At 40.9% G+C, this 18,112-nt stretch overlaps 2 protein-coding genes across 6 annotated transcripts in view; one reads left to right on the top strand and one right to left on the bottom strand.

Annotated features, from left to right (window-relative positions):
* Window positions 1-260: 260 nt before the first annotated feature.
* Window positions 261-4,270, bottom strand: fgf20 (fibroblast growth factor 20). The gene is given in 3 exon segments (NM_001143927.1): window positions 261-1,255; window positions 1,776-1,879; window positions 3,906-4,270. Coding segments are annotated over 3 exon segments (627 nt in total). The 5' UTR covers window positions 4,183-4,270; the 3' UTR covers window positions 261-1,009.
* Window positions 4,271-15,805: 11,535 nt separating this feature from the next.
* Window positions 15,806-18,112, top strand: part of micu3 (mitochondrial calcium uptake family member 3) — a 77,944-nt gene continuing 75,637 nt past the window's right edge. For 4 of the 5 annotated variants that reach the window (XM_004911193.4, XM_031895418.1, XM_031895417.1 and 1 more), the window contains exon 1: window positions 15,806-16,225. In XM_004911193.4, coding sequence (XP_004911250.2) covers window positions 15,851-16,225 — 375 coding nt within the window. In that variant the 5' untranslated portion in view covers window positions 15,806-15,850. The remainder of the gene's footprint in view (window positions 16,226-18,112) is intronic. The other variant, XM_031895419.1, reaches the window with a different exon arrangement.

Genomic DNA, 18,112 nt, shown 5'->3' on the forward strand with positions numbered 1-18,112 from the left:
GATGTTGATAGCTCCATGTATTTGTTAGAGGAAACATGTTCAGGAGTTAACTGATATGAAACCCTAACTACCATGAGTTCTGCCAAGTACCCAACCTTATCTTACAAAAGAAAGTTAAAAAAATAATCTTTAACATTGACTATAATGACAAAGCTCTATAAAAAGCACCAGGAAGTTCTATTAAATAGTCTTTTGGGATATTAATGTCAGTGCATACAGGTAATACCAATATTACTTGCCAAAATAAAACAGACTGTTCCTTTAATTTCATTGGGTTTTTTTTAATTTCCTGCTAAATGGGCAGTTAGTACAAAACTCCATCCATACACATCAATAACAACATTGGTAGGACAAAAGACATTCTGATGACACGTCCCATGTTATTTTTGTTGTCCAAGGCAGATACTGACTCTGAAATTTTGAGGCGTCTGTATGAAGTGGTTAAAATTAGGGAGTGTGGTTTAACATTGGCAGATGTCTTCTCACCCATCATAGAACATCTACACACAATTTCTATTGACATAAACATAAAAAATATAGTTTTTTTTTAAATAAATAAGTATAAAAAATAAATACGGTTATTAAGTCCACAGGTTTCAAACAGCAATATTATTTTATGAAAATATAAAGAACGTTTCTTCGCTCGACATATAAAATTCTCGGACAAGCTTGCAAACGAGCATAAGTGACATGATGGACCAGCACTGGGTTTGGTTTGTCTTTGGCCTAAGCTCTTTCTTCGAATTTCCTTAGTAGAGGTTCTAGAATTGATAAATCAGATGCACTCATAGGCTTCAATGTTGCACACATGAGCCGCAATGTGATCAGTCTTCTTGCTCCTTTCTCCACTGGCTGGAGCATGGTCATCCACACAGCCCTAGAGACATTTCCAGTAGCACCACCGTCTTTGTGGTCTTCCAAGAAGTCCATGACTCTTTCAAGGCACTGTTTCCTTTCTTCATGAAAAGCCCAGGTTTCATGTACATCCCTGTAGAGGCCAGGTGCTGCTTCAGCTGTATCCTATGACATCTTTGTAGAGTTCTGGAACTTTTTCAGGATCTACAGGTCTGGGCAAAAAATGTGTGAATTTCTGATGTCTTTTAGCTCTGGTTCCATCTCTAGGGGTCCCATCTTTGTTAAGTGCTACAAAGTACCGCCTTCCAGAGTCTCCATGTTTGTATAAATTTGATGAATAGGTATTGTACCAGTTCTCCTCAAACTGTTCCCGGAAAATGCACTCTGAAGTCAGTTTTTCCTGCAGATAAATAAAGGAATATTTAATTAAACAAGGTTGTTTGAAACAAAGTATAATTTTACAATATAATAATTGTAATAACAAAAAAGATGGCAGGCCAGTGGTGTGCAGGAATGTTATTGGGACAGATTGGCTGCCTTTCTGTTAACTATGAAGTTCTACATCAAAGAAGTGGCAAAACAATGTATCTGGCACCCTGTGTATTAAGGAAAGCCATTCTCAGAGATAACAGATAATATATAACATGCACAAAAGATAAAAGGCGCTCAACAAATGCAACAAAAAAAATCACAATTTATAATGGGCAGAACTAGTCAGTAGTAATGAGAAAGTTTTAGTAAAGGGCTGGGTGAACTAGAATTCTAGTTTTAGAATATCTTCAGATAAATTCAAATGTAACATACTTATTTATCAAAGCATTTGCAAAAAAATGGATTATGTAGTAACACAGTGCAACTGTAGCCCATCCATTAATCAGAGTTAAGTACTTATTGCTTGCTTATCACACAAAAGTACTTACCGATCCGAACAGTTCTCCTTTATCGTTCATCCCAAGGTAAAGGCCAGTGTCGACCCCTCGAATGCTGACCAAGCCAATAGCTACACTGATGAATTCAAGGATACCTGCAAATAATAGAAGATCAATTTATTACAAATGTGCAAAAATGCCAGTAAAAAAACCTCAGTATTCCACAATATTAGGTTTTAATCAGTTCCCTATAATTCTTAAAAAAAAGAAGCACTACTGCTGTTACAGTAGTTTCTAATGGGATGCAAACACCACTACCATATGGAGGATATGGAGGTATTTTGTCTACAGTGGGATATAGTTTTCAAAGCCATTCTTAAAAAAAGGGTGTAAGCAGGTGAGTCAGTCGCCTATGAGACCACATCAGAGGGAAGCATTAGGAGAATAGGAACAGTACAAAAGGGAAACATATAAAAGAACTGCAGCACATCTTTGATCTCTCTCTTGTAATTCCTCTCTATTATTTAATGTGTGCATACTATCTCTCACTTCATGTATCTTCCCTGCTCAGCTTGGCCCCATGTAAGGCTCCAGCCCAGTGTTTCTAGATGAATTTGAACCCATTACAAAACATGCATGGAGTTCCAGCTCCCCAGCCCAATGAGTTGCCATATAAATTAACCCCTTCAGTTAACTAAAGTTACAAGTTTACACATTTGAAGTTTAAGCATTTGTTGAACACTGACACTCAGAATCCCCCTGAACATATTTGGCAGCTGGGCCCCTTAGCTAACACTGAGTACACTTTAGATGCAGTTTGTTTTATTTTTCAAGCCAATGAGCTGCTTAGGGGGTTAGTTAACCCTTGAGGTGCCAGTGGGCCTGTTCCTATACACACAGGTATGTTATTATTAGGACTTACGGAAAACGTTTAATCTCGTCTTGCAGTCACTGAATCAATACGGCTTTAAAGAAAAATTACAGACTATCAACCACAGTTGGGTTGTTCAGATAAAAGGAAACTGAATAAATACACTAGGATTATTCACTCTTCCTGTCAGATAAGCGTTTCCATCCCTTTCCTTTTTTTTGTGCCTCTGTGGGAGTGAAGTATATTTAAAGGGGAACATAAGAGCAGGGTTCTGCAAAGTATTGCTTGCTGAACGGTATGAGGTTACAGCAGGATTAACTATTTAGCAATCTGAATTATACCTTGGGGATTTACTGTATTTTCTTTACAAACCACACAAGGTGAAAGGATCTGTTCTTAGGAACAGGGTGAGAAAACCCAGGCAGCAGGTGTACAGAAGGCACCCATCTGAACATGAAGAAGGAGGAAAGCGGGCAGATTAGTGCTATGGAAAATAAACATAGCTACATACTTTATATGACTGTTGTGTGCATGCCTTCCAACTATATATCAGGCACACATTGCATACCCTGACTAGTGTGTGTGTGTATATGTGTGTGTGTGTATATGTGGTCAGGCTACCTGATAAATAGGTACAACTGTATGGCAGTACTAACCATGACTAGCTTATGTGAAGGAGAATTAGGTACAAGTGTATAACAGGCGCACAGTAGGAACATAACTAGCCTGGGTGTATGATCCATAGGTGCAGCCGCATATCAGGACACTGATTTATCAGCCTGGGTGTATGAGGAAAGAGGTGCAACTGTATGTGGCTTTCAGCTCTACAGTGCTGCTTTCAACAACAAGTATGTTTTGCAGGCTTTGAAGCCGTCATGGTTCCTGAGCCTTTAAAGCAGCGCAGGCTAATGCAACAACCTTCAGAACGCCGCTGTTTGATAATTACGGAAATATGCCATACAATCTCGCTGTTGCTCTTAGAAAAATGTAAAAAAAAGTGTTGCATTGATTTATTGTAGATTAAAGCCTAAAACGGGCATCTTGGTATCCTGTAACAATCTGTATTCATACCAAATTACAAGGTTGCCAATTAGCCTATAATTGCGGAAGATTATGCATTTAGGTCCAATTCTGGAATATCAGAGGCATGAAGGTGTCAGTGTGGTGCCAAGTGTCCCACGTTAAAGTGTGAGAGCCACAGGATTATGGCAGCTCCCTGCACACCTTGCTGCTAATCCCGGCACCTCGTTATCTGCAGGGGGATTAGTAGGGATAATAAAGCCGCTACAGTATGGGGCAGCGATACGTACCAAAGCGGCTGTGATCCTGCCGTGTGCCCTGCACATTCCCGTCCGGCAGTATCTGCAGGTGGAAGCCGGTCCTACAGTAGAGCTGGCGGCGGCGCAGGATTCCCTGGAGATGCGACAGGTCGGAGGGGGCGCTGCGGGAGAGTCGCTCAGACTGAGCCAGGGGATCGTTGAAGAGCAGAGGGCTGTCCTTGGCAGGCGGCAGCAAGAAGTGGGAGCCTACCTGTCCCAGGGCATCAAACCCACCGAGGAAGGTGCTCACGTCGGCCACAGGAGCCATGTGCACAATGACTCTAAGGCGGATGACACACAAGTCCCAAAATCCCCAAAAGAATGATGGTGAAGAAACAAGTGTCCAGGTCAGTGGCAGATCTGTTTCGGCATGTAGTTGCCTTCTCCAGAGCTCTGTGCTAGTAGGCGAGTGAGCGCTTGTCGCCGGTATATGTACGAAGGGTATGTATATTGGGCAAGTTGACATATGTTAATGAAGCACGTTGTCAGACAGTGACTCAAAGCACTCTCTGTTCACACCTCGCACAGCGCTGGTAAGGATGTGCAAAGTGGCTTCTTTTCATCGCAGGACCATTCAAATGCAGCGTTAGTCACCATGATCACCATAATCCACATTGCGAGAGCAGCATCAGCGACTCCTGTGAGTGATGCCAAATGACATGTGGGGGCAGATGTGAGGGGCCACAGAGAAGGTGCTGCTGGGATGCAGGAGGTGCTGCTAGTGCCTTGCCTGGACAGGTGCAAAGAAAGGTAGAGAAGGGAAAGGGGGCGGCTCCTCCTCCTTAGACCTTCCCAGACTCTCACATACATCATGGGAACAAACACACACACACATCCCAAATTCCTTCTTCTTCTTTAAAAAAAAATGGGAGTGAATGACAGCCCCTCCTGGGGCCCGGAGAGGCATAGAATTACTCCTGGCATTGTTACCTGCAGTACCTGCCCACCCTTTCTGAAACATTCTCCTGTACAACTGTATGTAACCCAGGATGGGACTAACCAGATGGGACATTCTATGCAAACATATTGTTAGAGTGCTGCATGTTGCTGGCCTAACTCAAAGTTATTGGGGCCCACAGTAAAATCATTTTAGGCCCCACTTAACTTTAGGAATACAATGTTTTGCATAACATACATTAAAACTGCTTCTTAGTCATTGCCCCCACTGACCACCAATCTGATTTTTCCACAGGCTGATAATCTGCCCCAGTGTGGTACTAACCTTATTATTATTATATACTGGAGGATTCTGGCAGTGTAGTTCAGCAACCTGAGGACCGAAGGTTAAAAAAACAGCACCATGGGAGTATCAGTTGTGCCTCATGGGAATGTACAATAAGTAGAACAAAATCCGCCTCTTACTAAACTTTCTAAACATAATGAACTGCTCTGGAGCGGGCATAGCACAAGGGCAAGTTGTATGAGGAGTGGTATATGTAGTGCGCATAACGCCCATTTATAGTCTCCTTCCATAAACAGAGGATGCAGGGAGTTAATTTTCAACTATAGATCTGCAGCATAAAGTCTTGTAGCAAGTAGAATCTAGCATTTCTTTTACCACCAGAATGTGTAGATAATATTAATATAGCATCAGGTAGCGAGGGGGATGCTGGGAAGTCAATTTCATGGCAGAAATATAAACTCTAAATGTATGTCTATAGCATTATTAGTGGGTCAATTATTTAGCAAGTGTAATAACGCTTTCCAGTTTAATTGTTTAATCATTTTTTTTTCAATTTTCCTATCATGTTATATTCCTATATGCATACATTAACATTGTCTTTAGGCACAATTGGCAAAAAGTAAAGCACAACAGAAAATGACACAGTGTGCAAAGTGCAAAAAAATGGCTGCAATCGGCCTTATCTGGTACTTTGCACACTGTGTTCTGCTGTTTGCAATTGCTGCAGACCATTGCGCTTCATTTTGAAGCACAGAGACGCCTGTTTCAAAGCACAGAAACATAGGGCTAGCCCATTAACTAGATTGCTACCTGCACTAGACAGTGCTCTATCCAAGAGGGGCAAGTGGGGGGAGGCACATAGGTGTCCTCCCTTTCACCCCTTAAATTGTGTGTCATTTGGAAATGGAAAGTTAGGGAGCAGCAGTTAAATGGGCCTTCAGACCCTGCTCTCTGAGCGCAGCATTCCCAGGGGCAAAAGTGCTTGTTAGATAAACACTAAGGGGATCTTGCAAGAAACATAACGTGGTCAGGCTGACTTTGACCATACTGCTCGAAGAAACAGAACAATACAAAGTTGGCCATACATATGGGCCAACTTACTGTAGCCCCTCTTACTGTATCTGTCTGTTGGCGAGAGTAATGTATGGCAACGTTCATTCACACCTTTTTTCTTTCTTTCAGGCACACACAAAAACATCAGTTTTCTTTCAGGGACACACAAAAACATCAGTATCTCACTTTATTATAACACTATAGGTACATGTAATTTATACAGACCTTATTTACTGTACTTTCATAAGTACATAAAAGTGTAATGAGAACTAAACCTTTATGAGGCCCCAATGACACCATAGCTGAACATGAGCCTGATTGGAGGAGATGAAATAGATCTGAGGTTCCTTACAAATTTCCCAGCAGTGTTTGGGAGGAATTAATGGGCAGATGCTTGGGCACCATCCCCACACCTTGAGAAACCCTCAGCTTTCAGTGCACCTGAACTATAAAATGCCTCCTTTAAAGCAGCAATTTAGTGGGGAATAACTAACCCCCTAGCTAAAAGCTGTAAATAGATAAAACACTCCCCAATAGATTCAGGTTGTCATTGAAATAGTTTGTAGCAGGTATATGTTACATTATTTACCTTTCAAATGACAGGATTCTGTCATGTGGTGGGATCTGAAATCCACCATAATCGCGATTTCAAAGCACATCTGTGTAAACATTATCACACCAGTGTAAAACACCAGCCAATGAGTTTGTGCTTTGAACAAAATCTGCTTAATTGCAGTGTTAATTCAAAGAAAGTGAGATCAAAGTTACATCTCCCAAAAGCAACAATTTCGCAAGTGCCTTTGTATCCAAATGAATGGAAAGGGAAGATTTGGAGTAGTTTATAACTCACACCCAGGGTTTTTATTGATATTGCAACAAACAAAAAATAAATCAGTCCAACCACCGATTTACTGGGCAGGTACGCGCTCAGCGAGCACAACTGTCTCACCTGTAACAAAGACGGCCAGACAATGGGCTGTGCTGCTGGTCAGGCCACAGAATGATTATTAACAGCCACGGGCTTAAGCCAAGGTTCCCTATACACAGGGACAAATAATATTAATTTGTAAATTTCAGTGACATTAAGCCTGTGGCTCCCCAGATCAGGGATTTACAACCTGCAGACCCTCAGCTAACTCCAATAATAATTTCTGCAGGACCAGACAGGGCTGGAATAGGGGTAGGCAGAAGAGGCATATGCCTAGGGGGAAAAAGTGGGGGTGCTAGGCACGTACCTCTTCCCCTAGTCTGGGCCCTTGTCCCCTCAGTGTCCACTAGTAACTTACCTCACAACTCTGCCCATCACCTTACGTGCAATCATTCGCATTAGTTTGTGTGGGGGGTGAGGTGGCAGGCCTGGTTTCACTAGGGCACCAGGCGGGCTTGGCCACTGGGACCAGATATTAGTATCTGCTAATGCACTACAACTTGGGGAGGCCCATTTATCAACATTCTTATTTTCGAATTTTTAGAGGTTTTTGAAACCACAACTACACTCATTTTCTCTAAAACTACGAATGCCAAGTGATTTATTAAAACAGCCTTTTAAAAAAGCACAAATGAAAAGAATTATGGAAAAAACTAAAAAAATGTAATATTGTCGCACAAAAGAAAGCATTAAAAAAAACAGAAAACTTCTAAAACCACGAAGCAAGAAAAGATCTTCCAGTTGAAAAAAACACCTGCCAATGACATCTACATAACCTTAACAGCTTTTAGATGGTGTATTTATTCTTTTGGATTTGTCACAGTTTTGTCGCATTATAAATGCCGCAAAAAATCTAGTTTTTTCACATCAAAATTGTATTTTTGCTCAAAAAAAATATGACCTTTAGTAAATGTGCACCCCAATAGTTTCAAAAGTTCTGTGACAAAGGCAGGGTTTCAGTTTTATGGTTTGAGCCTTTTAAACATATGCAAGGAACACTGAAGATTTAGGGAGGTTTAGCCCCAAAAAATAGACCAGCTGCTATATATTTATATGCAGTTCTAAGACCTACAGTGGAAAGCCTTGTGTTAGCAGCTTCTTCAAACAAAAGTGTCTTCCTCCTTCTGTGCCTTTAAAAACTCAGAATATGGCTCCCACCATAGGGAGTTGCTGGAATGCTGGGAATTATAGTCCAATAACATCTGAAAAGCAATGATTTTGGCTTTCTGCCATCTGCAGGTTTAAGTGATGGATCCCAAGATTGCAACCAGAAGGCTGAAATAATCATCAGTTTTAGCTGATGTATATTTTTTATTATACCTGTTACCCAGATATTTTATATATGTAATACTACACAATCAAAATATATACTGCAACTTTCTGATTTTTTTGTCACTGACACAAAGGCACCTATTTAACAAGGAGCTAGACAGGTCTCCATTAGCCCCTGATATGGTGGCAATATATACATGATCAGCAAATCTACCCAAGTCAGTCCTGTGCTGACAACATTGTAATTGCACCCTAGCCTTGCTCAGTGGCAGGCTACTAAATATCTCCATTGTAACCTTACTTGTTATTAAAACAGTGGTTTAGAACGGGGTGGCGTGTCAGTCCCCAGATGTGACGTTTTTAGGTTTGGAGCATACACAGCAGAATTGGGAATGGTGCAGAAAGACAAAATGTAGTTAGTTTATTAAAGTCAAAGGCTAGGAGATGAAGGCTTGGGACTATGCCACACTAAGCAGAACTGTGGTAGTCAAAATTCCCTTTCCCCACCTGCCTTATTTACCCATTCAAATGAATGGTAAATGGCAGACAATGGTGGTGGCAGGCAGCAGGCAACTGCTCACTTGCTTTGATATTCTAGATAAATTCACACCTGTTATTGCAAGTGTTTGACACAACTAGAGGATTTTACATTCATCTGAGTGGGTAAATAAAAACCATTTTGATCACTTTGGTAGCTAAAAAACATTTTGATCACATTTCTCCCTTTGGTTCTCCTTGAACCAATGTACTGTAAAAACTATAGCAACCAATGAGACACCTGCACTCATTAGTATTAGAATTAGACAGATCAAAGCTAATTACAGTTTAGTTGCTTTGGAAAATGCACTAGTGCAAGTTTGCCTTTATGTTAAATAATTATACATGGCTTAATATTAGCTGCTCTCGGTCTATCCAGACAAAGTTGCCACCATATTGGCATGAGTAAGGGGGCCTCCCATGCTCTGCCTCAAGAGGAGACTCAGGAAGAGAAGGATTTAATGTTGAATTTTGAAGACAGGTCTGTGTTGGGTTAATTTGCAGGACCTCATGAAGAAAAGGAGTAGCGTCGAGAAGAGGCATACAGACAACAAGAGGGCATGGCTAACTATAGCATGAAATCAGTGTATTTTTACATTATAGGATGAATATCACCAAGTATTTAAGGGTTAGTTAACAAAAAAAAAATCTCCCCTTTCGTGTCTCCATTTATTTTGAAATGCACATTTAAAACCTTCTGATCTGTACAAGTCCAATTACTAATGCAAGGAAGTTTGGGGAAATTATTGTTGCAGGCAGTTCAATTTTACAAAATTGGGCAGATTAACACTAGGTAGGTCACTAATCATACAGCAAACACTTAGTTCAAAGAGAAAAAATAAAGGTATTATCTCTTTGAATATTTGCAATTTAGTCAGCAATCTGATCTCTTAAAAAATGTGATTTCTTTAAAAAAAATGACTTGATTCAGTGCAGTTAGATAACACCCCTAAAAATGATGTAAAATTGCTGAGTGCTTTTGTGAGTACTTCTGCAATTTCTATGAATTTTCTCTTCTGCGGAATTTTCATAATATTGTCAGTTTTGTACTGCTAATATCATGTAGCAGCTTCGAGCTGCTATTCTGGCCAACTAAACACCCACACGGGGGTTAATTTGCCAGCACCAAAATGGTGACTTTAGACTTAATTTTTAATAAAATTGGGATAAACTGGTGCAGATTAGCATTTATAGACACTGCCTTCATTAGCAACTTTACCCATAGCAAGATGATTAGTGGTTTAGCGCTGATAAAGAGAAGTGTAAAACTTAGAATATCATGTAACATTAATTATTTCAAGGTGTTTAGTTGTTCTTTAAAATACCTTCAATAACCTCTCACCTGGTTTTCATAAGATATTTTAGATATTGCAAGAGTAATGCGCAATGGAGATAATATATTAGTGCTTATGCTGTCACTCTAGAAGAATCTGCCAATGGGCAGGGACCTTATTTGGCTGTAGTCCTTGGACTGTACAGGCCCCCTATGTGATTCAATGTTTGGTTTAGAAACCAAGCATTCTGATCAGCCAGATTTGGCTAACCCCAGAGGTGGTCATGGCCTGCCTAGTTTTGAAAGACATTGTTTTGCTGGTGCTATAGGAAGCCTCTGGGCTCAGCATTGCAGATACATTTTATGTTGTTTGCCCAGTTTTATTAAGCTATACTACAAATGTACAAATAATATCTGTGGGAAAAGTACATTTTGTGGAATATACTTCAGTAGCCAATTTATCCATACACGTATTGAGAACTTGAGGCTTGAAAATGAGTTGTTTAATTTAATTCTTGGCATCAAGATCCAACCTGTGAGGTCTTGAGAGCTCCTACACTAGCTGCATTAAGGGTAAGCTATGTTAGTTAAAACAATATGATCAGTACCCTAAAAATAAGACATGTTTTACAACTTAAAATTAGTTGTTAAACGCCTTTCTGATTTAAAATATAATTTGTAACAATTAAACCCTTAGTATAAAATCCCTTAGTATAAAAACCCAGTATAAAATATTATTAAAAAAATAAACATTAGAATTAAGGGCAAGTAATAACTCCATGCTGCCCTGATATTTTATTATTACGTATGTCTTGTGTCAAAAGAAATAGTTTTTTCAGAGTACAGGGTTAACACATTTTTGTTGCAAAACACAAAACTGTGCATTTTCTCGCCGATATCTAATGAAAGAGGTGTTAGAGCACATTTACTAACAGTCGGCAAATTTGCACCTCAGTAGGGGGTGTTTTTACCGCATTTAGGGGGAGTTTTTACCATGAGGCAAGGTTAGAACTTTTAGTCCTGGTAACTTCTTTACTGGAAATTCTGCTTGTTCCCTGCATATAATGCAGCCTCCAATAACCTGTACTGAGTGCAAGAGAGGTAAGTGGCAACAGCCCCAGATATGCCTGTGTACCTGGGCAGTAACCCATGGCAATCAGATGCTTTTTTTTAGTTATTCCTGCAGTTAACTGATCAATGCAAAAACAGTATTGTGCTGAACCATACTTAAAATAAAGTTTGCTGCTATACATTTCTGTGCCAAAACTATATTTTGTTCAAATACAAGCATTTTGTGTTCTTTTAATACTACAGGCATGATGAATGTCAAAACTTAAAAAACAATGTTTTCTTGAAGAGGCAAAATAGCACCTTTCATTTATTTCTATTAATCCTCTACTTAGTCCTCTGTGTTCAGTCTTTCAGCATCAACTCTAATACCTAAATTGGCAGTTTAAAAAATCCCCTTGTGTAAACAGCAAAGGATTTGTAGTTATATACAGGAAGTAGTTACAAATCAGTTTGTCTGTTTAGGGAGAAAAGCAGCTTGAATCTATGTGTTCTAAATTCAGGCAAGTTCTATCCTTAGCCCAAGCAGATTGAAGTACATTACTACTGCTACTGGTAGTATTTTGTAATTACTTACCATTCTTTTATTGACATAATACTCTTTTGGGCTCATTTATCAACACTGGGCAAATTTGCCCATAGGCAGCAACCCATAGCAACCAATCACCAATCACAATGAATGCAGCAATTTGATTGGGTGCCATGGGTTACTTCCCACAAGCAAACCTGCCCAGTGTTGATAACTTACCCCATTTAAGTTTTATGCTTTTACACTATGCTCTTTTTGGCAGGGCTCTCTTCACCTTATTGGTTTCTTTGTATGGAATGCTGTATGTTTAATGTATAAACCCATTTATTTTACAGCACTGCAGAATATGTTGGCGCTTTATAAATACATGTTAATAATAATAAAGGATGGTGTATATTAATATGGGCATTACTGTGCATTGCCCTTCTTCTAAAAGTGACGTATGGTCCCTGGATTGTGGATCCAGTTGTGTCTTGACCATTGATCTATTCAGTGTGGGCAGTAATGTGAGTTTTTGAATAGCACTCTAAGCTGTGCAGATGTGGTGTATTTAGTAATTTTGTATGCACAGACATAATTAATCAATTCTTAGTCCCAACATATATTGCACGCACACAGTCTACAATTATTTAGAGCATTGACTAGTTCCTATGCCAGAAGCAGGAGACAAGTAGGCTTAGCTATTAAGTATAACTATTTGCCTGTAATAAGGGTTGTACAGTTGAATGGATAACCCTATTGTTTACCTAGGCCCTGACTGGCAATCTGTGGAATATGGCAAATGCCAGAGAGGCTGCTGTAAGCTGCCATAGACAGTCACTATTTAGTGGGCTGGTAGAAGGCTGTTTGGGCCTCTGTGTACCTGAAATATCTTGAATATAATGTGAGGGATTGCACACAACCTAGATAATGGTAAGAAGAGCATACAGGGAGGGCCTTCTAATCCTACTGTTTCATTCTGTAAGATTTGTTAATTTGTAAAACCCCCCTATATTATTATTGTAAAAGCTTAGCCTAACTTGCTGGTGATATATAAATAAATAGCGAAATGGTATTATCCTTAATTAATTATTGAATTGTGAATCACACTAATTGTGGCAGGAGTGACTCTCAGAGTGAGGCTTTAAGCCTAGCAAAGTCATCACATGTCATAAATGTGTTGATGATGACTGGTAAGCTTCAATTCTGACACATTTCCAACAGCTTCATTAATCCCCTTAATTGTGTACATAGTTAATCATCTAAATCCCAGATAGGACACCATGAGGGGTTTATAAAGCAGTAGCACTTGTGTCAAAACTGTCACAAATCTAACTTTGCCTCTAAAGTGTTATGTTTCACATTTCAAGTGTGACTTGCATGGAAACTGTATATTGCCTCTAAAGCAGTAATCAAACTAGTGTTTTTGGGGCTGCATGTCTTTCAGATAATTCTATTTTAGATAAATGCATCCCAGCCTTGATTTATTAAGCTTTTATTAATGGACCAATAACAACAGTTACAAATAAACATTGTTTTTGGCATATGTCATATCATTCCCACTGAAGATGCCAATGATTATGTTCTACCATGTCCACCATAATTTTCAGCTGTCCCTAATTTCCAGGAACAGTCTCTGGATTTGCCTCAAATTTTGTCTCAGAACTCTTTCTAAAACGGCTCACAACAGTCTAACTATCTCACTCTAGAAGCTATTAAAGGGTTAATAATTATTAAAGGGTTGTTTAAAACATAACTGCATAATTGTAAGCATGACTATTTATTTTATGGACAATTTGTCACTTCAGCAATTTTTAAAAAGGGGCATAATGTGGTAATCGCAATCCTGCAGTTACATATGCAATGGTTCATGTTATAAAAGCACCCCTTTTAACAACTATAGATTAAAGAGGGACAGACACTGAGCACTTATTATCATTAATAGGAAAACAGAAACTTCTTTAAAGTTATTCAGTTTTCAAAACCAGGGAATTTATTAGGCACAAACATTTCTAAAGACATAGTTCAGGTTGCTGACTACCAGTTTTTGGGGTCATTCTCCCACCTTGTGCTCATATCCAATTATCTCCTTCATCGCCACATTCTCTTCCAGTGATCTTAAAAAGCGTATCAGGAGTGGGGGTGCAGGCGCTGACACAGGCAGAAGTGTTAGAAACGATGTAGTGGGGGGAAAAAGATTAAAAAAGGTTTGAGTGGGGCTGTGGGAGTCAATAAAATGTGAAGTATAAGAGAAAGTATAATGGGAAAGTATTGTAATAAAATGGTGGAAAAATAAAGAGAATACTAAAGAAGTAGCAAAGGGGAGGTAGGGAAAGCAGAACTGAAGGGGAAAATCAGTGATTCTGTCATGATTTTTATGGTATACTTTTTCACTTCTAAATTACACTGTTTACAAAGCAAATAATTCACTCTCCATTTAAAATGTTATTCTTGAACCAACAAATGTATTTTTTAGTTGTAATATTGGTGTGTAGGCATTGTGCCTGAGTCTGAGCTTTCAGAAGGAGCTAGTGCTACACATTAGAACTGCTTTCAGATAACCTATTGTTTCTCCTACTCCCACGTAACTGGAGGAGTCCCAAGCTTGACTTAAATTTCTTACTATTGAGTGCTATTCTGATATCTACTGGGAGCTGCTATCTTGCTCCCTTCCCATTGTTCTGCTGATCAGCTGCTGGGGCAAAAATTGAGGGGGGTGATATCACTAAAGCTTATCAGAGCACAAGTCACATGACTGTAGCACCTTAAAAAGTGAAGAATATGGCTAGCCCCATGTAAAATTTCAAAATTAAATATAAAAAAATGTTTTATACAAAACAAATTTCAGTGCTGGAGAAGCTCTTTTAACTGATGCCTTACAACAGGGTTCGGAACCTTTTTGGCTGAGAAAGCCTTAAACACCACATATTTTAAAATGTAATTCCGTGAGAGCCATACAATATGTTTGGCCGCGAAAGCTGCGAGGCAAGGTAGGGTGAGTCCCAAGGATGCTGGATGCAGATGCGATGCAGAGGAGGGCGTGGCCTGCGCTTGGTGGATAGAAAACATGTTCTAAGGCTTAGAACACGTCTTCTATCCGCCGAGCGCAGGCCACACCCCCCGTTATTTTTTTTATTAAAGATTTGGCAGCGAGCCATCAAAAGAGCCCCATCTGGCTCCCGAGCCATAGGTTCCCTACCCCTGCCTTACAGGCAAGACTTGCACTGGGCCCCAGCTGTCCTATCCTTTCTAAATGCCTAGATCACCTCCTTGTAGAATCACTGGAGATGTACTGAGGGCCTCCCAGCTGGCCTTATGGGGGGGGGGGCAAGGCCTTTTGTGGCCACATTCCCCTCTGGTAATGAGGCAAGAAGGTTGGATAATGGTTAGTAGATAGTAGGGAAAGGGAAGGGGATGGAAAAAAAAAGGAAAAATAAAAAATGGATGAGGAGAGAGGGAGGGGGAAGAAAAAATTGTAGAAGGAGAAAGTAAGCCAAGAGACCAGACAAGGTATTAGAGTGGATGGAAGTGCAAAGAGGGAGAAGGTGAGCAGTGAGGTGAAAGACATATTAACCTTTATGTTGTACTATGCTATATGGGTGAGAACATATAATCTCTGCTTTTTTTTTACACCAGGTAGCAGTGTATTATATGGCAGTCTCAGACTTCCTAGTCTTGAATGTGTGGCATATAAAAATAAACCTGGTCAACATTTTGAGTGCCAGTTAGCAGTCCCAACCAGAAGACGTACACAAAAAGCAAAATTGCCAGTGCAGGGTATGCCACAGACAGAGGTGTCCCTGGAACAGAGACAGGTGCCATCTATAATGGCATGATAGGTGTGGCACATGAATTATTAAAAGATGTAAGGTTTGCACCAGGCTCATAACCATGGCGTCCAGTTATGCTTGCTTTCAGACTGTTGCTCTATCAATGTTACCTGCTGTTTGGTTGCTATGGGTTACTAGACCCCAGGTGTAATCTTTAGGACATTGAATGCCTCCCATTGCCAGATGAGCCAGCGCAGCAGCTTCCCTTTATACAGATGCGAATAGACAGGCAGGGAGTAGTCCCCGTACAATTTGGCTGCGGAGCCGGAGGCAGGGATACAGGGATGGAACTGCCGGACACTTCCTTCCTTCTCGCGATCTTTCCTCCTCCCCCCCCACCTCGCCTCCTCCTCCTCTCATCCCTGTCACCTCAGCTCCCCTTTATGGCTGCTCTCCGTACCCTCCTGCGGGCGCTCCGTGCCCCCCACCCATTAGGGGTACCGGGCCCCAAGGCTGCTCTGCCCCCTCCGAGAGGTTCCTTCCTTCTGTTCGCGTCCGGGGCTGCGGGGGCAGCGGCTGCTCTGGCTTGTTATGTCGCTTACCGAGATTACAGCGCTGGGCACCGGGGAAAGCGGCCTTATCGCCTCACAGAGTCCCCGGATAACGGGAACCGATTGGGTGCGAGTATCCTGCTGCCTGTCAGCGCTGCCAAGGAGACGGTAAGGGGGGGGGGGTTGGTTATACGGAGCAGGTGGTACAGAGTCACGGCACAGGCATATGCCAGCCTACCCACTCCTGCCCACAGTATAAAGGCATCATGGGACTGGGACTGGAGCATACCAATAGCGGGAATAGGGTGTTTGTGTTCCAGCGCTTTGCTTGCAGTAATATACAGCTTTCCCTTTCTACTGTCAGCAGCTGTCACCTCAATGGGAACATCTGTCATTGCGCTCAGTGAGCAGATTGGCTACTGGGATGGTCCCTGCTGTCACCTGCCTTACAGGAACCTGACATGTATACACCCATAGCCACAATGCACCCATAGCAACAATACACCCATAGCCACAATGCACCCATAGCAACAATACACCCATAGCCACAATACACCCATAGCAACAATACACCCATAGCCACACAACATCCACAGGCACAATACACCCATAGCAACAATACACCCATAGCAACACTACACCCATAGCCACAATACATCCATAGCAACACTACACCCATAGCCACACTACATCCACAGGCACAATACACCCATAGCAACAATACACCCATAGCAACACTACACCCATAGCCACACAACATCCACAGGCACAATACACCCATAGCAACAATACACCCATAGCAACACTACACCCATAGCCACACAACATCCACAGGCACAATACACCCATAGCAACAATACACCCATAGCAACACTACACCCATAGCCACACTACATCCACAGGCACAATACACCCATAGCCACAATACACCCATAGCCACAGCACACCCATAGCCACAATACACCCATAGCCACAGCACACCCATAGCCACAATACATACAGCCACCTACCCACATACAAAACATATGTCTTGCCCGTTTCTGTTATGTTTAGGAGAAGGGGGGAAAGCCATAGTCTTAAACTTTGGCTCAAATGAATTTGGAGGTTATGTTTTGATTTGCAAAGCTTTGTCTTCCATATTGCTTTATGTATTTTCATTTCTTTGCCTTTTTTTTGGACTAAAATATAATACTATTTTTTAGGATACTCTACTATGGATTGTACCATCTCATTTGTTTATGTGACAAAACACACAAGATTTGCAAGATCTCCATTAGCGCAGGTGCATTTGTTAAACAAATAAAGTCAATGTCACATAGCAATTTGCAATGGGGATATACTTTAGGCTCATTCTCTGTGTGTGTCATGGTCTGGTTTATAAACACAGGTGCAATTATAATGCAATTCGATAATGCATATCAACCAATTAGACTTTTAGGCTGATGCCACACAGCAGAAAACCACTGGTGAAAGATAAATAATGATTGGTTGCAATGAACTACTGTCTTGAGGCATATTAGGCTCACGCCACACGATGCATATGGCGTATATTTTTGGTAAGCTGAAAAACGCTTGCCAAGAATACGCATCATAAGATCCTACCTCTCGAGGCAACTTCATCGATTTCACCAAATCGCCCCGCCATGTATGCCATCCCACTGGCGTTTTACATTTTAACCGGTAGGATGGCATTTCAGGAGATTAGTCGTCCGCGACAAGGGAGATTTGTCGCACAGCGACTAATCTCCCTGTGTGCCACAGCCCTAAGGGTGAAGACACATGGAGCTACTAGTAGCAGCTACTAAAATAGATAATGCTAATCTTACATGGAGCTACTAGTAGCAGCTACTAAAATAGATAATGCTAATCTTTTACTGATAATTGGCTGTACGTGTGTTTTAGCAGAGGCAATTCTCAGTATTGTCTATGGCAGGGTAATTTTTGGTATTTAGTACCCGTGAAAAAATAGCTGCTACTATGTAGCTCCTTGTGTCTTCACCCTTAGGGGCCCATTTACTTACTCACGAACGGGCCGAATGCGTCCGATTGCGTTTT

This window comes from Xenopus tropicalis, chromosome 1, assembly GCF_000004195.4.
Source record: "Xenopus tropicalis strain Nigerian chromosome 1, UCB_Xtro_10.0, whole genome shotgun sequence".
Classification (NCBI taxonomy): domain Eukaryota; kingdom Metazoa; phylum Chordata; class Amphibia; order Anura; family Pipidae; genus Xenopus; species Xenopus tropicalis.